This window comes from Rosa chinensis, chromosome 4, assembly GCF_002994745.2.
Source record: "Rosa chinensis cultivar Old Blush chromosome 4, RchiOBHm-V2, whole genome shotgun sequence".
In the NCBI taxonomy this organism is placed as follows: Eukaryota; Viridiplantae; Streptophyta; class Magnoliopsida; order Rosales; family Rosaceae; genus Rosa; species Rosa chinensis.
In genome coordinates this window covers 54,400,787-54,427,805 of record NC_037091.1, presented here as the reverse complement: position 1 = coordinate 54,427,805, position 27,019 = coordinate 54,400,787, and the positions used below count along the sequence as shown (strand labels likewise).

Sequence of the window (27,019 nt, the reverse complement as noted above, 5' to 3'; positions counted from 1 at the left end):
CTCTGGGTGTGCCACATATTTTTACCAAGTGCTGTGAGTAGATAAGGTCACTAAAGGGAACATTTTTCTTCAAAGAAGCAGCCTCTATCATAGAGAATATCTTGCGTAGGGTAGCCTTGTCGTATGACAGGTCCCTCTGCAATCCGCCTAAATTAAAACGTCATTTTCAAAACTTCATACATTTATTATCTATGTTAGTTCACGTAACGCATAATATACAAGATATTGTGACATTTAAAAATTTACACATAATGAACTATTATTAAGCGATCAAATAAATCTGATATTCCAATCGTTGCATTGAAAATCTTCTTCGATTAGTCCCCGTCGATGTGACTCATTTGTTCATACATTGTTCTTGAGTTGCATCTCTAACCTAACACGTAACTTGACAAAGCGAATTATGACGAAACCGATCATCATCATTATGTAACTAATAGGAGACTAATTAATGGATGATGATGGAGATGATACCCTAATCATTTTGTTGACGACGACTAAAATAAAAAAAGTCCACCGACAGAATCTCTAACGGGGAGAGGTCCGTCACGCATCCCCACGCGCACATGATCCGTCGCTTTCGTCTTTTCTCCCTGTCCTAAAAAGCCCCCACCTCCGACCTGGTTGGGTCATACGACGTGGCGTTAACTCATCCCCTCATGCAAAACCGAGCCGCCGGTACGGCGTGGGCCCCGGTCGAGCCATGGACCATTTAAAACGTGGCAGGCTGCATGTGGGCCCCACTAAGTCAGGAGGCAAGTTGGGAATGGTCCACCGGCGAGGGTCACGTGGTCGGGGATCGCATCGAATCCACCGCGAGGCGCGTGCGGCGAGTGGGCGTGTGTGTCCACACTCTCACGGAGCACCAAGCAGAAAAAAGGCAGGGGATTTTTTTTTTTTTTTAACTTTTGGGATGGAGGAGAATGTTAACCCTTTTTTCTTTTTTCTTTTTTCTGGCAGGGACGGGTTTCCGCTTGTTATTGACTCACCCTAGGATTTACTATTCACAGACCCTAGGCATCTGTAAAAAGAGGGTTTGGCACTACCGTTTTTGGTCTGGCTTTTCTGTGATGGTTACTCTTCTTTTGTCCGGATGCTTCTTTCTGTCAAAAGCCTAATGAGATATTGTTTTTCTAATGCAAAAAGATATTCTTGGATTTGATCTAGCTAAAAAATATCTAACTTATATAATGTAATAGTAAATATCAATCAACTGACACTAAATAAGATGTATAGTAACAGAACTTTTGCTAATGAGTCATAACTCATAAGGAGATTTATTACTCAAGACATATCATGGAAGCACGAATAAAAGAGTAGTGTGTCGGTATATATCATGACTGGTTAAGTTTAAAATGATATTTGAATTTTAATTAACTTATCAGATAAATTGATACCGATAACTATAAAGTATCCAAATGAAAGCACGAATAAAAGAGTAGTGTATCGGTATATATCATGACTGGTTAAGTTTAAAATGGTATTTAATTTATCAGATAAATTGATACCGATAACTATAAAGCACATCAACTTTATATACTTGCTTGAACGTTTCAATCATTTCAAGAATATTTTGAACAAATCACCAATGGTGGTTTATAGAAATCCAATAATATTTGAAGGAAAAGTGAGCACATATGCTAAATTGATTTTTATTTCGAAATTTGGGTACTAGTTTAACCAATGGGATAGAAATAGTTTAGGACCACCTTGGATGTAGCAAGAAAGAAAAAATAAGAATGACTATATAAGAAGGGTGGTGCTATTCACACAATTTTTCTCTATTCACACACCTCTTCTAATTTTTTATTACTTTAATTTAATTTTTTTTTTTTAAATTATCCTTATGTTTCTTTTTCTTTTTTTCTATTTTGCAATTCAATCATGAATCAAACATCATCATACAACAAATCAAAATTTTTTTACCTATAAATGAAGGAAAAATAATACGTTTATTAAGTGGAATGACCTGTATTATTAGACAAAGAATATGTTTCCCAAGTAATCACTTTCACCCAACTGAATCCAAATTGTAAAGCTAGTCCTCATACTTTGCATAATACCAAACTCAATGCTTGTCTATTATGACTCTTAATCAGGTGCATCATCCTCAAATAAAACAATAAAATAAAATAAAATATGGAATCAACGTTTTATCCACTTCAGCCACAAGTTTCCACACTGCAGTTGATGATGTACACAAAATTTAGAGATGCTCTACATAATATTGAATGCAATGAGTTGCAAACTTCGTGTGGGGACAAAATTATGTTCTACTAGCATAATATAGTAGACCAAATCATGTTTATAATCATAAAGCCATCATTATTAGGCTGTTGTAAAGTTTTATAGTTGCTCAATGGATTCAAATATGCCAAATAATTTTAGTTAGAATCTTAACATGAATAATGGATTCAAAGGTGCTCGAATGATTACTGAACTCTTTTTTTTTTTTTCCATGTCTCCATTGCAAATCAAATGTAAAATTTTCTCAAATGATGGGTCTAAAGTTTCTTATTCTACCATGATTAAACTTCAAAGCATCATATTAGAGAGATAGAATGACTATGCTACATAAGTTTTTGATGAAAAAGAAAAGAGGGAATCGAAAATAGTTTTGAAGTCTTCTGTGTCTGCGGAAAAATAAGGGTTTAAGATTTGAGGATGACTGACTTGCCAAATAGAAAAAGAAACATAATTATAAGGAGGGGTAGTTAGGGTGATTTTTTAAAAAAAATTGGATTAAAGTAATAAAAAAATAAAAGGGGTATGTGAATAGAAAAAAAAGGGTGTGTGAATAACACCGCCCTATAAGAATCTCTATATGAATGATGGTTTGAAAGGTTATTAAAGATGATCAAGGCATCAGTATTCACTTATTGTTAGGTACTTAGGTTGATGAACACAAGCTCTTCCATTATCTTTCACTAAACGAATAACAACACTTCAACTAATTCAGCACCAAACTTCAACTAGGGAGTTTTATTCAATGGGTTTTGGATAAGGGTCCTTAACCCATAGTGATGGACCAATTGATATCTAATTTCTAATCATTATGATTGCATTCATAAAATAATGAGATACTTCCGGATCTTGTGGGAGGCTTAATCATTGGTGTGCTCACTAAGTAGTTATCCGTTACCGACATACCCTACCGTACTGCAACTATTCTTATTATTTCATTTGAAACCCTTTTTGCTCATAAGTAAGTAAGCGTTGGTAGGAGCGGCGGGATGACGACGAGTATATAAATCACTAAAGAGCAAAAATAAGAAATGGCAAGATAAATTTTATATCGATGGAGGAAATAACCCGATTCGTATTTACAACTCACAGCTATGCGAACGGTCACTGCAGATTTGCGTACTTGTTGTTGCACTGGGCCTCGTCAGTTCCCTCCTTTGAACTGATTTGGGCCTTGTTTTCTGATATTGGCGTTGGACCTGACATGGCTAAAGCCCATATGTTCCTGAACTGACATTAATAGCTCAATGCCCAACCCAATGTTTGTCGTTCTTGTTTGGAATCTGGGTGCCGCTGCTCTGAGCTTCCATAAGAAACAGAAACCAAAAGATATAAGGACGACAAGAACAAAGTACAATAGATCTATATAGCAAAAGATGGATTCACATTTAACAGCGAAGTTATTCATACACCAAGTTTTAGTCCATCATCAGTTCATTTGACTCTCACATCCGCGGTTCTAAAACATCCTTCAGCATTCATTCGGTAAACAAGTTTTCCTAATCGGCTACAACTCCCAGTTCTCAAAACTCTACCATCAGGAATACAGATACAAAGAAAAAGTTGACGTTCCACGCAGGACGAAATCTGAAACAAAAGCCTCTGACTGGGTAGATACTAGATAGTACATAAGCCCAAAAAGATGCAGAAGGGAAAAACAATCTAAAAGTGATCTTCATCAGGCTACTGGAAGTTCTCCGCAGTCAGCAATGACTACCTTCTTTGTAGGACGGTCACCTCTATCTGTCTCCTGCGACTCGATCAGCCTAACAATTTCCATGCCTTCCAAAACTTGCCCAAACACAACGTGCCTCCCATTTAGCCATGGTGTCTGAAACCAAGCAATTATAGGTTAACATATATCGTCATAAATAAGCTATAACCACATTCTGAAAAGAAACTTAGAATTGATGTGTAGCTTCCACATTAGAAATATCACAGTTCCTCTGTGTGTTTTCTTTCTTTGGACTGCACTAATAATGCAATATAATATTTTCTATTCAGATTTTTATGTTGAGGTCTTACCTGTACTGTGCATATGAAGAACTGACTTCCATTGGTATTGGGGCCTGCATTCGCCATGCTAAGAACTCCTGGTCCAGTATGAAGCACTGCAAAATAAAACACATTGCACGATTATGAGTGCAGTGATACAGTCATGTAACATATCATAATCAATATCCGAAAAAGACGCAACCGTATTCAACATCCTCATATTATAAGAGAAAGAAACTATGGTGTCAATAAAAATACATTCACAGGACTGCTGGAGTAAAATTCCTGCTGAATTCTAACTTCCCGGACTACATGAAAGGTTACTAAATCCTGGTCAAGTTATTATGGTATTATCTTTTCTTTCTGAACATTAAATATCTTAGGAAGGGATTTATCCAGCAAGTCAGTCCTACACAAGGCATAAGAATAAAGGAAAGAGGAACACTTACACTTAAAGTTCTCATCTTTAAATGTACGCCCATAAATGCTTTTGCCTCCAGTACCCTGCAATACATGTCCGGCTTCCAAATATAAGCACACCAACCTTATTCTAATTTCATTTTTATCTCTAACCAAACAAAGAATCTCAAACACAGACAAACAATATTATTTCTCAGAAAAAAAAAATTATATTTGTAAATTTCACATTGATAAAGGGAATGCATAATGTGAAACAAAAATTCCTGGGAAAGTAAGTGACAAAATAAGTTAGAAATACAGACCATGAGGGGTACTTGTAAACTCCCTTGACAGCTAATTTCCTAGTTTAGCAAGGCATTCTAGATGGTCATACCTTCAAAATTTAAAATGCTAAGGAATCAACAACCTTTTTTACTAGCAGACAAAGATGCAACTGTCATTACTCATTAGTAGACATTCAGAAAACTTCACAGAACTCTGAACAAGAGTAGACATATGCTATACCTTATACTGAAAAAAAAAAAAAAAAAAAAAAACCTTAGAATCTCAAGTTCAAAAGGCAATGCTGGCTTGGCAAACAGAGCGATCACAATCACCAATTAACAAAAAGTATATGTAACAGAGGACATAATGACACCGGCACCATAAAATTGGCAATATCTAGTCCAAACTTGTCGAGTCATAAGTACTGTGCTGGAGAAGAAACCTATTCAAGCTACCATGGCAATCTAAACTAACAAAGAAATCCCAATTGGCTTTCTGTTCACTACTATTTTAAACTTGCAACCAAACTATTTAGCATACAGAAAATCATCTCCACTCTTCCATTCGATTTACCAAAATCTGAAACTAAATCCTGAACAGAAATCTATTTACCGCTAAACAATGATAAGACAAAAAAAACCATGAATCTTGAAAGAACGGAAAAGCACCCACATTGCCCTTATCGAAGTCCCCTCCTTGAATCATGAAATCCTTGATCACACGATGGAAGGCAGAACCCTTGTACCCAAAGCCTTTCTCACCTAACAAAAACACACACACACACACAAAACAGTTCACCCGAAATGAAAATACATCCAAAAGGCCAGTCAAATCACTCAAAAATCAGACTACACAAGAAACAAGCTATAAACCTGTGCAAAGGGAACGGAAATTCTCCACAGTTTGGGGCACATCATCACCAAACAACCCAATCACAATCCTTCCGGCCAGCTTCCCTACCGGATTACCAATGCTAACATCAAAATACACCTTGTTGGTCACTTTCGCCTGCAATGCTGGTTCCTACAAATTCCAAATTCAATTCTCAAGCTAAATTACAAGATTAAAAAACCGCAGCAAACTATGAAGAAGAAACAATCGGTTTTAGTTTTTGTTGACCTCAGCGCTGGCACGGACCGAGCTAACAGTCCTTCTCTTCGAGCTAGGGCTCAATGTGAGGGGGGACAAACGCAGCAACCTGGAGAAGAAGCTGGACGACGACGACGGCGCCGTTTTGGCGGAAGAAGAAGACGGAAATGCTGCAACCGCGGATGAGTTACACGGAGGGGCCAAAGCTCTAATCTGAGACACGCTCACACAGCCCGGAAGCGATGCAACATTTGACTGCCAACAAATCACCCCAAAAAAAAAATAATCTTTAGTTTATCACAGTAACATGGATTTCGTATCGGAAATGGAGAGAGAGAGAGAAGAGAGTTGTTACCAAAGAAGCTGCCATTGAAGAATGAAGAAGAAGAAGAAGAAGATGGGTCTAGTGAACTAAGCTCCTTTCTGCTGATAAAGCCCCAAAAAGTTTTATGGATAAATATTTAGTCCTTGGTTGCACGAAGCGATGAGTTCGAGAGCGGCCAGGAGGTCACCAACCAATGAGAGTGTGAAATTACGGATGTATTGTTCAGCTTGTGAGAAAATGCCAACTGAGTCCTCCTGAAATGGGCCGGGTCGGGGTGTGTTTTTGTTATATGGAAATCTTATACTCTGAGTGTGACGCCAGTAATCCAAATGGCAATGGCAGTGAGGCTAACACCTGTTCTGGCTCGGTTTAAACACTTTGCCTTCAGTTCAAGAGAAAACCAGTTCAGGGTCTCGGCTGCGGCAATGGCTACAGGTGGACCACAGAGCAGAACAAAAGTCATAGATTCACATCTCCATGTGTGGGCTTCACCTCAAGAGGTAAAACCCAACTGAGTTTTCCAGAATTTTGCTAGTATAGACACTTTTTTTTTTCTTTTTTTTTTTGGTTAAGCTAAAATGGGATTGGAATTTTGGGTTTTCAGGCTGCTGATAAATATCCTTACTTTCCTGGGCAAGAACCCACTTTGCCTGGAGATGTCGATTTATTGCTTAAGGTATGAACTTTCATGAAGCTCTCTGTGCGTTGTGTTCCTTGCTTGACTTGAAATTCTGTGGTTTTTGCAATGCACAGAACTTGAAATTCTGTGGTTTTTGCAATGCACAGAACTTGGTCATTGCCATCATTTTTATTATTGTGATCACGTACTTTGATTGGATAGATTACCTCAGTTCTTGTAAGTTGCCATATAACAAGGTCAGGTTTCCTTTTTCCCAGTGCATGGAAGAAGCAGGTGTTGACGGTGCACTTATTGTGCAGCCTATTAATCACAAATTCGATCACTCTTTGGTGACAAGGTGCGTATGAAGAGGATCATGTCTCGGTACCAATGTCAAAGTTACTTTTCTCCATTTTATTGTTAGTATAGTTTACGCAAAATACAGTATTAGCATTCATGTTGAGCTAGAAAGCTACATGAAAATGTAGGTGGAACGGGCAAAATAATCATACTAGTTCAATTTCATGTTTTGATATTGACTGTTGAACCCAGAGTCCCACACATCAGACCGAAAATGCAAAAATCAAATGTGCTGAAATAGGAAAGCTTCAATAGTGATGGCTTACAGTTTTTGTACCACATAGTGACCTCTGGTTTAGACTTTGAGTTTCAAACTAGTCAGAAAAGGTAAATACTGATAAGTTCAGTAGGTGATGATGCCTTACAATGTTTACCCATGCTCCATCTAAGTGGTGGTCGTATGATTATGTAAGCAAGTGAAAGTATGTAGTTGAACAGGGTACATGACTACTTGATGTATGTGATAGGAAGTATTTCTTCCACACTTGAAGCCTAACCAGATAATGTGTCGTCTTACACTTCGTATCTTTGGACAGTGTGTTGAAGAAGTATCCATCTAAATTTGTTGGTTGTTGCCTTGCAAATCCAGCTGAAGATGCAAGTGGGGTTAAGCAGCTTGAACATCTTATTTTAAAGGTTTTTGAAAACTTTAACATGATGTTAATCAGGTTTATCTTTGGTGCTTTCAAGGACCTACTTGACAAACTTTTCTTTCATGCTAGGATAACTATCGTGCTGTTCGCTTCAATCCATATTTATGGCCTTCTGGTCAAAAGGTGATTTGTATTTTCATGTTTCTCCATGTTTTAAGAGATATTAAGAATACCAGGTGGGAAACTTTCTCTGCCTCATTTTTTCCCCCATGCATTGAATTGCGGGATTGTAAGGGAAAGTTAAATAGGTGGCTTCCTCCGGAAACTGTTAAAACATAAAATTGTACACATCCTAGTGAAACACCATGAAATGCTGATGGAGTTCCTCCTAGAGTAAGTGCAAGGGAGTAAATGAGAAAACCAGAACTTCTATTCACCTATATCAATGTTATAAATGTCTCATTGACGGTTTCTGCAGATGACCAATGAAGTTGGAAAGGCAATGTTCTCCAAGGCGGGAGAACTTGGAGTACCAGTTGGCTTTATGTGTATGAAGGTATTGTTTTCTATATTTATCTTTCCCAAACTAATGTCCAGCTAGAACCTATATATTTAAGGTGATTTCTATGAAAGCCTTATTCATTCAAACTATGGAAATTCAGGGCCTCGGTCTGCATATTTCAGAAATTGAGGAACTATGCACAGAGTTTCCTTCAACACTTGTATTACTTGATCATTTGGCTTTCTGCAAACCACCAATGTGAGCTTTTTTGTGATTTACATTTCTAGAAGGAGCTTTTTGATATATCGTTAGACCATTTGCACTCTTCAATGATCTTATTCTGCAGAAATGATGAGGAAAATGAGGCTTTCTCTGCACTTTTAAAGCTATCCAGATTTCCACAGGTAAAAGTCTCCCTATTCCTGAATATCTTCCAAAAACTGCTTCATACTCGGTTGGTTGGTTGCTTACTTCTCCCTCCCTCATTAATGCCACCTGGAGAAAGACAAGGCTGTTATATATCCGTTGGCCTACACCCCTTGAGCTTATATTTTCATGTCCTCATCTGAGGACTATTAAAATGAGATAGGCGGTTCAATCTGGTCATCTTACAAGAAATCAAGCAACTTGAATGTTTTTTTCTAGCTGACAAAGGGCTTCCAACAGCATTTGAATCAGAATCCTTGCATTCTCTCTGATATCTCTTTCCATTGCTGATACATTGATCTTTACGTTTGTTCCCCAATATATAATTCACTTTTCTTGTCTGATTTTAACGTGTAATCTGAACTGGCAGGTCTATGTAAAAGTAAGTGCACTTTTCAGGGTGTCAAGAATGCCATTTCCATATGAAGATGTATCTCATACACTGTCCCAAGTTGTGTCAAGTTTTGGTGCTAACCGGGTCATGTGGGGCAGGTAGCTCTTTTCTCAATCCAAACCAAAAATGCTTCTCTTTGACTAGCGCACGGAGAAGATGCTAATTATGTGTTTGTTGCAGTGATTTTCCATTTGTTGTTGCTGAGTGTGGTTATGAAGGAGCAAAAGAAGCCGTTTCTTTGATTGCCAGTAAAATACCTCTCTCATCTTCAGAGTTGGAGTGGATCATGGGTGGAACAATCTTGCAACTCTTCCAGAATCAGTGGCTTCCATAAGCAAGGGTAGATACCCGGCAGTGTATATTTTCGTAAATTGAAATTATAAGTTATGGCGAGACAATAAAAAAAACAGAGATTTTAAGTTATGGTTGCCCTTTCATGTTATTCTGATCAATGTTGAAAACCCTTTACAACTCCATATTCTGGAATAGGGTTTGTTTAAATGTGCTCTTTTCACTAGAAAGATGATAAAATCACAAAGGACTTCAAGGCTTGTTGTGGTTCCGACAATGAAGCACAGGAAAATTTTACCCATGTTTCCATAATTCAAACAGTTGGATGTTCTGTAAAATCAACTCGCAGTTTCTAATAAATCTAAATAACTCTTTATTTTGAACAATATACAGATATATCACCAGATCACTTCCCTTGTAAACCAAACCCTATCGATCCTACAAAACTTTTCTACCATCCTGTTGCTACCGACTCAGATTCGCAAGTGATGCCATCTTTACCATCTTTCAGTATGTCAACCGTCGAGCACTAAAAGAATTTCCACCCGCAGATGCTTTAAATCAACTGTTCTAAATCTATACAACAGTAGAGAAATTATATGATTTATACAGAAACTATAGAAATGGCCTAATCGTCGATTCGTTGAATTTCACCCATCATTATACGATTGCTGGTGACTTTAAAACCAAGGAGGGCAGGATCAATTTGCCTCCCTTTCTTTCCTTTCTTTTTGCCACTCCGGCCACCTTGCATTGCTTCTGATGATTCTGCAAATCCAGCTGTGGCGTGGGCATCCATGGGAGCAATCTTCTTGGTATTACTCTTAAGCATATCGATAAATGATGCCTCTGATACATCAGTATCACTGGCGGATGATGTACGGCGGAAATGCATTTCTTTTTTCGAAGATGCCATGACATCAGAACCTTGGTTTACTGGATTAACCACTGCGTCTCGCCTTGCCCCTGAGGTTTCAGAAGACACATGTTTACTCATCCACAAGTATAATTTGATAATTTGATTGAAACGTCAGTCACCACTCCCCCTCCAACAAAATGTAATCATACAAGATAAGAAACTAGTAGAGTAAGAAATAAAATACCATCTGAAGCAGCACTCGAATTTTTTCCTCTAAGAACTGGATCTGATATCAGTTCTGATAATCCTTCTTGCGATGCTGAAGCACTTGGGACAGAAGGTCGTCTCAGCAGAATATTTTCTTGCCCTTTGGATGGGATGGGAGCCCTGTGGGATTTAGGGGGGGAAAGAATATTACTTCTACACATGCTCGGAGGACAATATAAGCAATTTGGGTTATTGAGACAAGGGATAAAGGTTATATATGAATATACCGATCCTTGCCAGTTTGTTCGACAAATGAATTACTTCCGCCAATCTTGTCACCATAAAAACCAGCATTCCCACCTGAGAGAGCAATTTTAGATTAATTACAACTCTCACACAAACAATCTCAAACATAATGCAAGGCACCAAAAGAAAACAACAAAGGGCAATACCTGAAACACCGGAGGAAGAATTCATGCTATGAGCGTGTTTTGACATCTCCTCAAAATTTGTTGCAGACAACCCTGCTTGTTCAACCATTCGTTCTTGAGTCTCAAAAGATCGACCCATAATTATCCCCTCACTTTTGGACCCCCGCTTCCTGCCCTCCAACTCAGAAAGTTCTTTACCTATAGAAGACTTACTTATCATGTTAGAATTTGTGTAAAGTGACTGGCTCGTTGCATTCATTCCTGCCAGAAATGACTCTCTATCAGCCAATGCTCCAGAATTAGATCCATACATCAACTTTTCATTGCTTTCCACACTGCTGGCCTGCTCTTCCTGTAGGAGTTCACCTGGATTAGAACCAAATGACCCTACACGAAATGAGTTATTTAGACCTGCTTCTTGGTCTGCATGGAGATTGAACAGGTGGTTTGAGGAGCTTGATCCAGAGTAGTGGCCAGATGGCAGTCTTTTATCAGAGAACATCCCATTGCTCATCGCATTCAACGACTCGCTAGGTTGATGGCCAGATTTTTGATGGAGTAAATCCATTAGTAGTCTCTTTGAGTTCTCATCATTAATTCCATCTGACATCCATAAATTTTGATCCTGAGAAGTATTCTTGATCTCTGATTCCCTTTTCTGCCTCTCAGCATTAATATGCAGCTGCTGAAACCGAGCATCCATCCAGTCATTCTCAAGCTGATCATTCTTCTCAGGCCAGTGTCCCTCAATTGCATCCAAATGTGAAACATGAAATTGGTTAGGAACATGAGGATGATGAGCACTGTGGGAAGGGATTCCAGACGAAAATTGACCCGACTGGCCAGCCGACTGCATACGTCCAATGGAATCCTGCATATCTAAACCCTGGGCACGAGCCATAGCATTTACTACATCCAAGTTCATCCCTGGTGCACCAGCAGGTAATGACATTGACCGCTCAAACGGCAGTGAGCCAGGCTCATAAAAACCTTGCTGAAGTCGATCCTGTAATGAAAGATTCCGGTCAAGGTGATTCAGCTGCTCCTCATGAGATGGCCTCTGCTGCCTCTGATAAAAATCTAAAGGATTAAAGCCAGAAGAGTGCCCTCGGTGACCATGATTACCAGCATGGGTCCTGAAAATCTGATTTGATTCCTCAGCTGGCCAGACAGAACCGATATGCCTCTCTTCTTCCATTCGCTGCCTTATTCCCATGGGTAACTGCCTGGCATGCATCTGATGTTCCAGCGACTGAATCTGTTCATGCTGTGCACGAGACAGTAGCTCAAACAAATCTGTTTGATGTCCTTGAGGTGTATGACCAAACTTTGCTTGAATTAACTGCTCTATAGTTGGATCAACATGCCTTGGAAGATGGTGAGACCGTTGCTGAAGTTCACGTAGAAGCTGCTGCTCTAATAGAACCTGATCAATAACATTGTTTGCTCTTACAGGATCAACATGTGGCTGCCTAAGTGTAGGATCATGCATTTGACCACGCAACAATTGTTCAAAAAGCACCTGTTGTACTTGTGATTGCTGTTGCTCCTGTAAAAGCTTCTGCTGTTGATGAAACTGCTGCTGTTGTTGCAGTTGATGTTGCTCGAGCTGAGCCTGCCTCTGAAGTGCCAAAAGGTGATCCAGATCTGCTGCAGAATGGTTGGCTAACTGTTGATGGTGAATAAGATTCTGATTTTGCAAAGGATCTAATACATTGTCATTCAAGTGTGCAAAACCAGACAACATATTTCGCTGTTGGAGTTGCTGCTGCTGTCGAATTTGCTGCGACATAAGCTGCTCTGCTAAATCATAATGACTGGGTTCCTGTTCCATGTGCGATAATTGGCGAGGAGTCAACATTTCCTGATACAAGTTCGGATCAGAGACTGAACTTTTTCTATGAAGATCAGACCACGTCTCAGCAATTGCTGGATCAGGATTTGCACCAAATGGAACAGCCCTCCCCTTACTAGATGGCATATTGGCCGACTTGGAATGCTTTGATTGGCCGCTTTCTAGCTCAGACCATAGCAAGCCAAAGGGATGCAACTTATTATCATTCTGAATAGGCACACCAGATTCTGTCATTTCAGTTGGGGGAGGAAGGTGATTAATAGAGTTTGCCATAGAATCGTGTATGCTCCCAGAAGATCGTGCAGTAGAATAGGCAGCGGTTCCATGTATTCCAGGAAACACAATATCTGGAAAAATACAGATGAAACAGAATGAGATAATGAAAAAAAAAAAAAAAAACAGATGTAGTCCATGAACCAAAATGAACTATAGTAATGACAAACCTTCATCTTGTTCAACAAAATCATTAAAGCTTTGACCCCTTGAATGTAGTTGTAGTGGAGCTTCAGGCTCGGAAATTCTTGGCTGAATATGCTGAGCTGAAAGGCTGTTTAGTTCAGGCATGGGCCGCTGATGGTCATTTCCCAGAAATGCATAGTTACTGTCTGAAACTGCTGCAGAAAAGGGTAAACTGGACTCCAGACTCCCTCCTAAGCCACCAGATTCTTCTAGCTTAGAACTTGGATTTATGATACTGCCATTCTCATCCCAAGATTTAAGATATGGCATGAACTCCCCCAACTCTTTGAAAGGTGTTCCTTCAGGAGCATCCTCCAAGCGAACAAGCAAGTCTATCCCAAAGAAACCTTGTTCAAACCATGAAATGATGTCTAACCCCTGATATGGCCCTTGGGTCACCCCTTGAGGATCAAGGTAGTAGTAATACAAACCCTCAGGATGAACACCCATTTCTAACTCTTTCACTCTAGGGTTGCTATTCTCATTCTGCTCAGAAGAGGCCAAACCATAGAGAGTATTTGGAACGTCGGGAAGGTTGGATCTTATTTCGGAATAATTGGCAAACTCAATGTCATCAGATACAGGATGATTTGAAAAGGCAGGATCTCCAATTTTCCTATTGCCACCAAGATGAAGCTGATTTGCACTATCGTAAGAACCATCAGTCTCAACATCACCATAGATACCATTACTTTTTTGAGTTGATAGGGAAACTCCATCAAGGTCCTTTCCTTCAGTAGCTCTGTTATCATTTTCTTTATGACCAACATCTTTTCCTGCAACAAAAAAAATTAGGATCAATCAGATGTTAAATTCAGTCAAAGATCCTCGCATTCAATTTAATATATTGCATAACATGCTTCCTAATACAAACTGCAACTCACCATTTATCACATTCCTCTGTGAACCATAATTCCACAAAGTCCCATAGTCATCAGCATTTGCAGCCTCCTGAAAGGTGCTAGTCTCTTGAGTGACAGTCGAGGGCAAATTGCCCAGAACTCCATCAGCAGCTTCTAAGTCTCCCACACCTAGAGAATGAGTGATTAGAAACTAGATTAAAATTTTGAACAGTGGGCAGAAGCTGGAAACCATTGAGCTGAAATATACCTGTAATATTTTCAGTTGATCTCCCCTTTCTGAATGAATTGTATACTACCCCACTACTTGTAATTTTTCCCTTCCATATATCGCTAAGGATGGCCTGTTAGCATCATTATGAATCAGTTAGAACAATTAAAGAAATCAGTCAATCAAAGAGGAATTCCTAAGATGATGCAAAAAATCCCATTTCTTACCTCCTCATCAGCATCAGGGGCATGAAAAGCCAATGGTTCAACAAAATCAACTTGAGTTAGTGAGGGGGCCTCCTCCATCTCATCTGGCATGGTATCAAAAGAGAGTTCAGGCTTTCGCTGCCGATAAATATCAAGAAGCTTTCCCCTCGGGTAGCAAAAACCATCAGCTGAGTGCCTTGGTTTCCCAGGGACACCTTCACTCTTTCCTGAAAGAGCAGAGCCAATAGTGCCTGCGGATCTCCCAATACCACTTGACCTTCCTCGCCCCAGGGTAAATCCCAAATTCGAACCCTCCACCCGTCCTCTTTCTTGTCCAAATCCAGGTGCAGCACGGTAAGTAGCTGACCCCCCAGTTTGAACCTCCATTCTATGTCGTGGCCTCCATTTATCCCGAGAATCTGACTCAGCAGCTGAACGGTTGTTAGCTCCAAGAGATTGACTCTCACTGTTACTGTGAGCATCATCCTTCTCCACATCTGTTCTCTTCTCACTTCGGGGCTCCTTTTCTTTGTCTTCAGGACCCCACCTAGACGACCATTTGCTATCACGCCGTACTTCATTGCGGCCATCATGCCACCTGTCAGTTGTAGGCAATGCTCTACTGTCAGCTGTGTCCCTCAATGAAATATTGTCAGCACGGCGTTCTGTTTTCCTACGATCTCTTCTACCACCAAGCAAGCTAGTTTCTCTTTCCTCTTCACGCCAACGACGGCTACTTTCACTTTCAGTAGCAGGTCGCCTCCAATCTTTCTTGTCCTCAGATCCTTCCAATCGCCAACCGTCCTTCTGGTTGCTGTCAGTGGAGTTTCCAATTGAAGTTGGACCACGCATTTCCTGCCATATATTAAAAATTTAGTGACCAGACAGCTTGGCACTAACTTGCAAGAAAATACAGAGTCAAATAGTAGATTGTAGATTATAGAAGCAGTTGAACAACTCCACAAGCGATAAGTTTCTTGCTACATCAAGAGGATTTAATTTACTACAGTGAATTCTGAGTCAGAAACATAACGAATAATGCCTATAATAAAATTTGGTTATTAATACTAACAAAATCCATTCTTTTCAGCACATACCAACTTAGACTCAATCGGCTTGGCATAAAGCCACTGGGGTGACAAAGGTATGCTGCTATCCAAGGCTGCTGGATCTACAAATATTAGCAGTATAAAATCAGATAAGACAAAAGGAAAAAAAAAATGGATACTACTTAATTGATCCTCCAGTTCCAAAAAAAAAAATACAAAAAAAAAAACAAAACAAAGCTTACCTTTCAACTCATCAGATGACCCCATAAGCACCTTTTCCTCATCATTTCCTCCAGAAACTTCAACTGCCATAGCATAAAAAAGTTAAAAGACCAGCGTATGGAATTACCAACCAGTGCCAGACATAAAATTTTCTAAGACGTTGTCCGCTACTCAAAGGAAACTGTTAACATTTGTAAATTACAGATAAATTTAATAAAAGCACTGCAACTCAACTAGCATTTACAAACAAGAACAAAACTGAAAACAGCAGTTGATAAATTCCAATAGAACAATCAAAATCTTAATAGCTCAATAACAATGAAGACACAAGCTGCTTCAATAACTAGTTTCCTAAGCAAGTTTCACACCAGAATAAGTCTAAAGCCTATGAGATCCACAGCTTTACTATTGCTAGCAAAACAGTACAAGTCCTCTCTTCTATTCATTAAGTCAACCAATAGTGAACTGTAAACCAACCTTGTCATGATAATCCAAAACGAAAGAAAATACATATACAAGCCTACCTATGGACTGCAGATATGCAAATAAGTAAATTCAACTAACACAACAACTAATCAACAGTAACATGGCACAGTGATAGAAGTTCAATTCAAACTATCATAAGCACCGGTATTAAATATCGAAATATAACACTAGAAATACAAATGCAACACTGATCTGAGAAACATCCAATGCGCGAAATTAAAAAACATGGAATTCGAATAGCTCGAGATGCACGAAGCCATAATCAAATAACTTGATGCTGAAAGAAAACGAAAATGAACTACTCCACAGTATACTTAAACGCTTCAGATCAGTAATATTCTACCTAAAATTAGCTCTACATGGATCAAATCCATTCAATACAACAAATCGAATTACTGAGGGAAAAAAATGCAAAAACGAAAGCGCGGAAGCACCTTTGGAGGTCCAGGACTGATCGGAGGGTTTGGAGGAGAGGAGATCGTCGGGGAGATCGAGCTTGCGTTCCGCCATAGAAAAAGGTCGAAGAGTGACGAAGCCGGAGATCGAGAAAAGGAGAAGAAAGCTGCGGATTGAAGCTCCGGTGCTACAGAGCCAATAGAGAGAGAGAGAGAGAGAGAGAGAGAGCGAGAGGGTTAGGGTTTGGATTGGTTGTGAAATTTCAGAGAATCTAGGGTTTCGGAAAATAGTTTGTACAACAACACTGAGCAGAGAGAGAGAGAGAGAGAGAGAGAGAGAGAGAGGGTCTGGTAAAAGAAAAGGGTGAGGGTTTGGGTGGTGGTCAGAACAGCCAAATCAACTAATCAAGTACGAGATTTTCAGGTAGCTTGTTAGTAAAAAATCAAAAATTAATAAATTATTTAAGTTAAATATACAAAAGATTTCTTTTCGGGTTTTTTCAAATGACAAAAAAGCTCCTTCCTTTTTCTTTGTTTTGCATTTCCGCGTTTATTGACGGTCAACTGGACCGAAACGCAATAGCGTCCATGGGTCGGGTACTCGGGTTCGTTTCTTGATTCCAGTATTGTACTTTTGTCTAGTCCCAAAGTCCACACCAGCCCAATATGGATAACGAATCTTTGAGCTAAACCTAAATTTTTTATATTGGAATTGTGTCAATTTTATAAATCATACTTACACATTATCGGGACAAAAAATTAATTAAACTGAAGACGATATATATATATATATATATATATATATATATATTTTTTTTTTTTTTTTTTTTTTTTTTTTGAGAATGGTAAGACAATATATTAGTTATTGTTTAAGGAAAACTGAATTGGGAGAGAATTGAGTTGTACTTTCATTGATAATAGGGGCCTCTTTATATAGAGGATTACAAACATAGAGATAGAGTTATACATGGAAACATAATCGTACATTGATTGGATATCTCCTAAGATTATCCGAGAATATCTCTAATATAAACCTTATTTCAACTAGAGCAAGTAACCTCTAGTTTGGGCCAGACACATATTCTGGATTTACTTGAACACTCCCCCTTGTGTCGCCCAAACGTGGTGCTTCTCTCGCTGCTTCATTAAAAACCTTGCCGAGTAACAAAAACTCAGTGGGACAAAAATAACCTCGGTCGAAGGGGAAAAAGAGCACAACACACCCTTCACGTTTCGAGACCATACATGTAGACACCTCCCCCTGATGTCTGCATCTCCCCCTGACGACTACGGTCATTGGAATTCGGATAACTTCCGCAAACGATGCTACCAACATGTTTCTCAAAAGTGGAATTAAGGCAATGACTTAGTGAGCAAGTCTGCCATATTGTCCTTAGATAGAACCTAGTTCACTTTGATATTGAGGAGAGTTTGTTGTTGCTGATTATACTTAGTGTGGTCGCTTTTGATGTAGCCTTACTTCAAAACAAGCAGCATTATCCTATATACTCGTAGGCTCATCTGTGGTAGACTTCAAACCACAATTGTTCGAACATGCGTAACTATGGATCCAATCCATATACATTCACGAATCACTTCGTGAAGAGCAATAATCTCTGCATTGTTCGAAGATATAGCGATTAGGGTCTGTTCTGTAGACCTCCAAGATATCACGGTCTTTACTCATGGTGAACACTTAACCAGTTTGGGAATGACCTTTGTATGGGTCAGAGAGATACCCAATATCAGCAAAACCTTCCAAAATACATGTCGTTTTGGGATGGGGATAGAGGACGCAGGCTAGTGTTGGCAGCGTTCCTGGTGTGTGATGAATCCGAATCCATCATCTCTCTGTAGGGATAGAACAAGCCCATATCAATCGTACATCTCAAGTACTGAAAGATATCTTTTACACCAGTCCTAATGGCGTCGCGTTGGCGCAAAAATATATCTTAGCTAACAAGTTTACTGCAAATGAGATGTCCGGTCTTGTGCATTTAGCTAAGTACAATAATGCGCCTATTGTACTAAGTAAGGCACTTCTGCCTCTAGCACATCCTCGTCATCATCCTTTCGACGAAGAGGATCCTTTTTAGGATCAAGACTACGGACGATCATGGGGGTGCTTGAAGGCTTGACCTTGTCAAAATGCCTAAGCATCTATCGACACGATGCTCAAGTTCCAAACCGAGACATAATCGTGTTTTCCCAAAATCCTTCATCTCAAACTCGGATTTCAAATGTTCAGCGGTTTCCCTTAACTCTTTAAGGGCTTCCAATGAAGATCATGTCTAACATGAACTGCGATAGAATCCGAAACTTGTTATAGAAACGCGTGGGCATATCCCGTCCCAATCAAGTAGTCACTTTAGTGAGCGTTTCAATCTTATTGTAAACGCGCTCTGTGGTCTAGAGCCATTTGACTTGGGTAGACGAAGTTCACCAAGAACCTTCATGTATATTCCGTATCTAGATCCCCATAGAGATACGTAGTGACCATATTTGTAAGCTGCATGATCAGTTACTCGGTAACTACCAAACTGACAAGGTAGTGGAGTGCAATGACATCCATTACGAGAGAATATGTCTCATCGTAGTCGATTCCAGGGCGTTTTGAGAGAAGCCTTGCGCCATAAGGTGAGATTGCCATCTCTTTTTCTCATCACATTTTCTAACGAAGACCCATTAGTCAATAGGTTTTATGTTAGGAGGTGTTGGCATCACTGGCTCAAAAACCTTCCTCTTCGTTAGAGAATCCAAGTTAACCTGGATCGCATCTTTCCATTTAGGCCAAATCTCTCTACATTGGCATTCATTCATCAACGGAGCGTTGTTCGATATCATCTGACTCAACAAACTCATGCGCAACGAAATGCTCAACTACATCATCAATTATGATGGAGTTTCTATCCCACGTCTCATGTACACTAGTGTAATTTTCATAGAGCTCTATATTTTCAGGAATATGTTCTGACGTTGAGGCGTCCCCCAACGATAACCATAACCCGGAAGATACTCATGAGACGGATTTTGAGTCTTGATGATCAAAGGATTGGGTTGTGCCAAACTATCCTTCAAACTCACGGGCCTCCCACGCATCCTAGCTGGGGCCATGACCTGTAACACCAGAGTATCACTCTCTTTGGCGTTGGCGCCATGCCTACCTCCGTGTAGGGTGGCGCTACGTCCTCTCATAAGGACATACTTCCTTGCAGGCATATTTGCAGCAAATGTGTGATATCGTCACTTTAGTAGGGATCGAGATGAGACATAGTGAGGACAGACCACGACAATTCCTGTCATTCCTGCTGAACATCTGTGTTCTTATCTCCCCCTAACGATGGAAAGACTGTCTCATCAAAGTGACATCCGCAAATTTAGCGGTAAGGAGATCGCCTAGCAAGGGCATGAAGTGGCGGACGATGGTTGGAGTCTCAAATCTAACGTAGTTGCCCATTCGTCTGTGATGACCCATCATAAAGCGTTGTGGCGGCGCAATTGGCACATAAATGACACACTCAAATATGCGTAAGTATGATACTTGTACCCAGTCACTAGCTGTAACGCAGAGATAGATTGTGTGGCAGTGGGTCGTAGACGAATTAGCATAGCTGCATGCGATATTGCATCACCCCAAGCGGATATAAGGAAATTAGTGCGCATTACCAATGTCCAGACTACCATTATAGTAGTTTCCGCGAGACCAATTGAGTGTGTTTATGGGAATATAATGTCCAACATTAGTCCCAATGCAATAACCATCGAAAGTCTTCGATGTAAACTCTCTAGCATTGTCAAGTCCAATTGACGGAAGAGGATGATCCGGGGAGTGAGCCCGTTGTCATATGATATGTGCTAGAAGTGTAGCATAAGCAGCATTTACAGGTGGACAATGGCACAACACGTGACCAGCGTGTTTGCGTATCAACCAATATCATGAGATATTTAAACGTCCGCAAGTTGGTTGAATCAGTCCATAGAATCCCCATAGATTCTGTGTAAGAACATAATGAGTATTTTCATATCCTTTGCATAGGACGGTCTCAGTCCTAATGTCCCTAAGGAATGGGCTTTGTAAAACGAGCGAGAGGTTTTAGAAGCAACCAATAAGAATTTTGATTGGGCCTGAGCGTTTGAAACGCTATTTGAAGCAAGTTGGTGATTGCAGCATCACCTAGGGCGCCATCACCATGATGGACGCCATCCATGGTGTCATGGATAAGGACTGCGCCAGCCCTAGGCTGGTGATGGATGGAGGCGGTGCCCTAGGCAGCTGCGTCGGTCACACTTAGTCCAGAAATCAACTTTTGATGCATGCTTCGTTTCGCTCAAAAGAAATGATGTCCATGTGAAGTCTTTAGTAGACGGATCATCATATCATGACTAGGATGATCTATCATGTCGTGACAAAGCCAATATGTGTCTAAATCCAAGAGATATTTTCTTATAACTTTATTGGATTTTATAGCTCGAATAGTGACATAGAGTCCACTAGAGAGACATATAAACTCTCTAAAATGCGCCTTTGCTTGCAATCATTAGAGGTATTGCAAAAGAACTCATTTCCGTTCTCTACATGCGTTTTCGCATGGAATCCGTTGGCTATTCATAGGTGCGATTGGCCCTAGGAGCGTAGAGAGTTTCTGTGACAGTAATTAAGGTGTCATTTGGCAAGTGGAACTTGGGTTATTCCATGTCCTTGAATTAATACTGATGGCCCAGCCATCATAGTCACAAAAGTCATATGCTCAGAATCAAATGGAGTCATAAAGAACTCGAAATTTTATTCATAAGCTAACAGAGTTACATCATTGTCTCTTTGACCAAAGAAAATCTAATCCAAAATGCTAGCTAATGCAAAACAATGGTGGTCGTCTAACTTCTTTCGGTAATTCCAAAATAAATGTGACCAGGTGAGTAGAGAGATGTCGGTGGAGCAAGGCTCGCTTAAGTACCACTAATCTCATAACCTTCCTAGACATCACACTTATTTTGGGTGAGCCTACTTTGAAGAAAAACTTAAACCATTGGCATTTACTACAAAGTATATGGCAATTGCCTATTACATCTCTTGGAAAAATAAAGACTTAAACAGAATTGATGATCTATTGATCCCAGCCAGATTTGTAGTCTTTAACCCTTTACTCTAGATCATCTTCTTGATCTTCTTGTTTCTTATAGTGAGCTTCTCTTGCTTCACAATATGTTTTGTAGGCGATGACGATTTCTTCACGAGCTCTAAAAATGTGTGCCCAATGATCAGACACTCCACATCGAGAACATATATCTCTTTGCTCAGACTCCATTGATTGAGGAGCTTTGAAAGCGTCATTTAGATAGCTCTTAGTGTTGATGGCGCACCAACATGGCCAGAGGCGTTGCCTCCCTCTCTCTTTCCACGTTGACCTCTTCGGTTCCGCGTTCGCCTATTTTGGAGGTGACCTTCCCAAGTAGAGTGATTATATGGACCAGAACGTTCAGAAGTATCCCTAATTAGGGTTTCGCTCTTGGCGCCCTCTCTTAGGCGCCCGACTATAATTGGATTCCAGAATAAGCTATGTCTCTACGGATCTCGAATTATAGTTCTTCACAAGGATGTTGTCATGCTTTTCAGCGACATTCATAGCTCCAATAAGCTCATGAAACCTTGTGATCCGTCCTGCAGTAACATCGATTCGATAGTTCTTAGCAACCATCAATGCAGAGACGGGGAAGGTAGAGAGAGTCTTCTCAATCAACATCGCATTTGTGATCTCTTTATCACATAATTCTATTAAAGATTTAATGCGAAGTGCTTCCAAGTTGTAGTCAAGAACTGACTTGAAATCACAGAAGTGGAGGCTATGCCATCTCACTTCTAGGTCAGGAAGCAGGGAGTCACGGACGTTGCCAAATCTTTCTTCGAGTGAGACCCACAGCCTTCTGGGGTCTTCTTCATTCATACACTCGTACTGGAGCGAATCATCTATATGACGAGTCATTAGGATGATGGCTTTCGCCTTATTTGCCTCTAAGGCTGCTCTATTTGCTTCCAAAGCTTGAGTTTGCTCAACAGTTAGCACGTCCTGGCTAGGCTCGAGAATCGTATCCAGAATTCCATCGGCCTTGAGATGCTGGCGGACATCACGAACCCACCTGTGATATTCAGAGCCAGTTGTTCCCAATGGAGCAAAGTCCAATTTGTTCAGGTTACTCATCCTGAAAAAGAACAAGACATTATGGTTAGTTTCGGAGCGTAAAAGGCTACCACGAAAACATATAAAATTTCTGAGCGTAATCGCTTCCAAGAAATTCAATTCCAAGAGGTATTGGATTAGATCGAAACAATGACGTAAGTGGTCGATCATAAATTCTCTACAAACTCTAAGTTTGGAGATCTCAACAAGCTCCAAGTTGGAGTGAGCACGAACCCCCACAGTTCGGCTTAATTAGGTCTCCCCTATGATGAAGAAAGGGAGGTAGAAGAAGGGAGTTTGCAAGTCCCCGAGAAAAAGAAGAGAAATTGAATTTAAAAACTCTAAAAAAGGGGAACTTTTAGGAAAAAAAAAAAAAAAAACCTCGAAATAGGTCGCAGGAAAATTTGGCAGGAAAAGTCGCCGGAAAGTTGACCGGAAAAGTCGCCGACGGTGTTGACCGTGGACTGACGTGGTAGTGGGGTCCGAGTGATGACGTGGCGGAGGGTCCCTGATGCTGACTTGGCAGTGGGTCCCTGATGCTGACGTGGCTGTGGGTCCCCTTGCTGACGTGGCAGTGGACCTGCGTCAGTGGGCCTTTACCTTGGGCTTGGTCTTGGGCTTTTGGGCTTCTTTTCCTTTCCCCTTTTTTTTTCTTTCTTTTCTTTCTTCTGCCGGTTTTTGGCAGGCCAGTTCACCTATTTCCGGACCCATTTTTTGGGGGTTTGCTTCCGGTTCCAGAATCCTGGGGTTGAGGCGCTACTGTTGGAAAAATTTGGTAGCAATCGGAGGTCCGGAAGGTGGCAGGGATCCCTCTTTTTTCTTCTTGGAGGGCTGGTTCTATACTTCCGGTGGCCAATTCGGTAGTTTTCCGGCCGGTTCTGGTGGTTCCGCCGCAGGTTCTGGAATCCTGGGATTGAGGGCTTTAATATATGCAGCTGTGGTGGCTAGGGTTTGAAGGCTACGAATTTAGGGTTTCAGGGTTAGGGTTTCGTGCTGATAATGTGTTTAAGGAAAACTGAATTGGGAGAGAATTGAGTTGTACTTTCATTGATAATAGGGGCCTCTTTATATAGAGGATTACAAACATAGAGATAGAGTTATACATGGAAACATAATCGTATATTGATTGGATATCTCCTAAGATTCTTCGAGAATATCTCTAATATAAACCCTATCAGCTAGAGCAAGTAACCTCTAGTTTGGGCCAGACACATATTTTGGATTTACTTGAACAGTTATCTAATTGTATCGAGCAAATCAGGACTGTTATAACAAATGACTAACGGTTGAAATGGTAAATGATGGCAAAGTATTTAAAATTTTTACACATTCATATTTGTATAATTAATTTAGTTAATTAGTTCACATGCTCATTCAACTCAACTCAATTTAGATCATGTGAGAAAGACTTGGAGATTATTTTTTAAGGAATACGGACTAACTAGTTCTTTTTTATATTAAATTAGACTTCGACTTTTATAGTTCTATACTAAAAACTTATGAATTGTTATTCTACTTTGAATGAGCATAAAATAGGAAAATATTGGTGTGTTTAGTAATCATAAAAAATGTAAATAAAATTTCTATGACCAAGATGTCACTTTCCCGTGACTAAATTTTTGACATTTAATTCAAATTGCACCTTTGTCAAGGAACTTAGAGTGTGTTTGTTATGGCTGTGCTTTTAAGAAAAGCTAGCTTCTACTTATTTCTGAGAATAAGTGGCTAAAAAGCAAAGCAGCTGAGTGTTTAGTAAACTGACTTTTTATAAGTGTTGTCAATGGCAAAAGCAGTGACAAAGTGTTTGGTACACTCAAAACTAGCTTGTGCTTTTTGTTTGTGAAATGACCAATGTGTGGTAAATACATAAATTCGAGTTGGGAGTTGAACAGGTAACAAAGTTGAGGGAACATAGCAAAAACTTCTTTGGAGGCCATGAATATTCATTCTGAAATAGGTTATGCGTCTGAATAAAAAAATGCAAATTTGGGACACTTCAACGCAGTTCTATCATGGAAAGTATCAAGATTTAATATGAAATTGTAATAAAAAAGCAAAAACACAAATTGGGTAAGCTCTGAAGGAAGCACAGAAGTCAGAAAAGTAGTGATTTTGTTTTGAGAATTGAGAGAAACAAGAAGCGAGGTGTTACCTTTGGAAATACCGAAAGGCTTCTCAGAAATAACGAATTTGCTAAGACTATGAAAGCAATAAGAGGGAAGCTGGAACCTGAAATAGGAAAGTAGCATGACTGGCTTACCTAGATTGCAAACCAATCCAATCTCTTCCAAGCAACCAAACTTGGAAACATTGCAAACCTGAAAGGGTATGAAAAGAAAAAGAAAACCCCAAGATTCAAAATTAGTCCAATCTCTTCCAAGCAACCAAACTAGGAAAGAAGGTACAAAAATAGAGAAAAAAGGTGAATTTTTATTGTTTTGGCATTTCAAATACAAGACCCAGAAGCTCACTTTTTCTCAAAACTAGCTTACCTAGAAAACACAACGGCATAAGAACTCTGTTAGCTAAATACATAAAATCAAACTAGCAGCTAGCTCATGAACAAACCCAATTAGTCCTGACCCAACCCAAATAACTAGCAGCGAGATATTCGAGGACAGCGAAGAGATAGACCAAAGCGCCGGCACCGACTCGCTCGGCGTACTTGTCAGATTTGAGGAAGCAAGCTATACAGCCGAAGGGAAATTGGAGGCCGGCCTTGGAGGACCTGGAGACCGATTTGGTGGCTTTAGGTTGCCTCTGCAATTGGATTTGAAGAAAGCTGCGATCGCAAGAACCTGGACTGAGGAAGGCCATGTGTAATTTCTTCAAGAAAGGGAGGGAATCATTGGTATTATGAAAGTGTCATTAATCTCCAGTAGATTATGCTACAGTAGGCGCTGCTGCTTCTGCTTCTAAAAGCAAGGGTGCCCTGACTTCTGCTTTTCCAACTTAAAAGCCATGGCTTCTGGAAGAAGCAGGCGTGAAGCTGATTTACCGAACACTATTGTTGTTGTTGCTTATAAGCGGGGGAGCTAAAAAGCCCCCCCAAACGCACCTTTAGCGCCTCTTGGGCTTCATGTCTCTAAATTATCCTACATGGAGAAACCTTCCGATACCAGCAATGATGTCGTCGCCTTTGTCTTTCTCGATCACCCGATGCGATTCGATATTTTCTTTTCTCAGCCATGAGACTATATAGTGTTGCTGGGCAGCCTTTTGGCTTGGCTAATCGGATCATTCTCTAATCCGTTTTCTCTATCCCTGTTTATGGGTGAGTGGCGATCTAGTCGGGGTTGTCCAATTGCTTTATAAGATCTTATGGTGCCGCTACAGCGAAGGGTGTGTGATCTGCAACTTTAGATTTGGGATGTCGGAGGACAAGGATTGGTCAATCTGCTTTGTTTTGGGTCGGATAGGATTGTAAGAGTAATGGCCTTGAATTGGGGGAAGTTTGCAGGTGTGCCAACGCAAAGTGGTGCTTGGCAGTATGCGTACTGCATCTTCGACATCCCTGATAGAAGTGACGACAATGTATATTGATTATGCTCTTGTTCTCTTTACAGTGACAGTCGCAAGTGCGACGGTGGCTATAGCAGCGGTGGTGATGTGTTCTATGAGGGCGGCTATAAGCTTACGGTGGTGGAAGACAGAGTTAGTGGCTGGACTGGCTGGGCTACGACATCCAAATGGGCTGAATTTCAAGCTCTAAAGGTTCATTGTTTTGGGTCCATTGGGCTAGGATTTCTTGTGGACTGGGTTGGCTGACTTTGATATATCAAAGCCAGTATTTGGAGTACCAAAGTTGAAGAAGAAGTAGAAGTGATTTCCCAAGAAGGTCGCTAATAAGGTGCTTGAGGAAGTAGAGGGTGCAAATGGGGAAACTGCTGAGGATAAGGAGGTAAAAGGAGGAAGCAGTTGCTGTGGAGGTTGTGGAAACTGAAGAAAACTCAGTTTTGGATCATGTTAAGGATAGGGCTAATTTGTTGATTGAGTTGGCACCATACTCAAGTCAGGCTTGAGGAAGGGAGCTAACTTTTGGTCTTAGAGAAAGGAAGCTACCTAGTGATCTCGGGCCTTG

At 40.2% G+C, this 27,019-nt stretch overlaps 3 protein-coding genes across 3 annotated transcripts; 1 reads left to right on the top strand and 2 right to left on the bottom strand.

Moving 5' to 3' along the window:
* Nucleotides 1-3,607: 3,607 nt before the first annotated feature.
* LOC112197541 (photosynthetic NDH subunit of lumenal location 5, chloroplastic) lies at nucleotides 3,608-6,523 on the bottom strand. The gene is made up of 7 exons (XM_024338269.2): nucleotides 6,368-6,523; nucleotides 6,043-6,267; nucleotides 5,796-5,946; nucleotides 5,596-5,684; nucleotides 4,689-4,743; nucleotides 4,270-4,355; nucleotides 3,608-4,075 (listed from the first exon to the last, which is right to left on the bottom strand). Exons 1-7 carry the CDS (start codon nucleotides 6,380-6,382, stop codon nucleotides 3,923-3,925), a joined length of 774 nt encoding a protein of 257 aa, XP_024194037.1. The 5' UTR covers nucleotides 6,383-6,523; the 3' UTR covers nucleotides 3,608-3,922.
* A 118-nt stretch (nucleotides 6,524-6,641) lies between these two features.
* Nucleotides 6,642-9,705, top strand: LOC112197540 (4-sulfomuconolactone hydrolase). The gene is made up of 10 exons (XM_024338267.2): nucleotides 6,642-6,837; nucleotides 6,942-7,013; nucleotides 7,235-7,314; nucleotides 7,853-7,952; nucleotides 8,039-8,092; nucleotides 8,388-8,465; nucleotides 8,572-8,669; nucleotides 8,758-8,815; nucleotides 9,208-9,329; nucleotides 9,412-9,705. The coding sequence occupies exons 1-10, from the start codon at nucleotides 6,667-6,669 to the stop codon at nucleotides 9,563-9,565; spliced, it is 987 nt and encodes a 328-aa protein (XP_024194035.1). The 5' UTR covers nucleotides 6,642-6,666; the 3' UTR covers nucleotides 9,566-9,705.
* Nucleotides 9,706-9,871: 166 nt separating this feature from the next.
* Nucleotides 9,872-17,155, bottom strand: LOC112197539 (protein ESSENTIAL FOR POTEXVIRUS ACCUMULATION 1). Its single transcript, XM_024338266.2, has 11 exons — nucleotides 16,802-17,155; nucleotides 15,902-15,964; nucleotides 15,708-15,781; nucleotides 14,632-15,465; nucleotides 14,444-14,537; nucleotides 14,218-14,364; nucleotides 13,318-14,109; nucleotides 11,041-13,221; nucleotides 10,876-10,948; nucleotides 10,626-10,768; nucleotides 9,872-10,488 (listed from the first exon to the last, which is right to left on the bottom strand). The coding sequence occupies exons 1-11, from the start codon at nucleotides 16,875-16,877 to the stop codon at nucleotides 10,151-10,153; spliced, it is 4,815 nt and encodes a 1,604-aa protein (XP_024194034.1). The 5' UTR covers nucleotides 16,878-17,155; the 3' UTR covers nucleotides 9,872-10,150.
* Between the last annotated feature and the right edge of the window lie 9,864 nt (nucleotides 17,156-27,019).

Bases quoted from the DNA above. Each gene is read 5' to 3' on its own strand.
- LOC112197541 (XM_024338269.2), bottom strand. The intron at 5,685-5,795 runs GTTTATAGCTTG...TGTTTTTGTTAG, and splicing joins TTTCCGTTCCCTTTGCACAG to GTGAGAAAGGCTTTGGGTAC. The intron at 4,356-4,688 runs GTAAGTGTTCCT...TTTATTTTGCAG, and splicing joins TAAAGATGAGAACTTTAAGT to TGCTTCATACTGGACCAGGA.
- LOC112197540 (XM_024338267.2), top strand. From the start codon at position 6,667: ATGGCAATGGCAGTGAGGCTAACACCTGTTCTGGCTCGGTTTAAACAC. The intron at 6,838-6,941 runs GTAAAACCCAAC...TTGGGTTTTCAG, and splicing joins TGTGGGCTTCACCTCAAGAG to GCTGCTGATAAATATCCTTA. The intron at 7,014-7,234 runs GTATGAACTTTC...CCTTTTTCCCAG, and splicing joins ATGTCGATTTATTGCTTAAG to TGCATGGAAGAAGCAGGTGT.
- LOC112197539 (XM_024338266.2), bottom strand. From the start codon at position 16,877: ATGGCGGAACGCAAGCTCGATCTCCCCGACGATCTCCTCTCCTCCAAA. The intron at 15,965-16,801 runs GTGCTTCCGCGC...ATGCTATGGCAG, and splicing joins TCAGTCCTGGACCTCCAAAG to TTGAAGTTTCTGGAGGAAAT. The intron at 10,489-10,625 runs GTATTTTATTTC...CTGAAACCTCAG, and splicing joins TTCGAGTGCTGCTTCAGATG to GGGCAAGGCGAGACGCAGTG.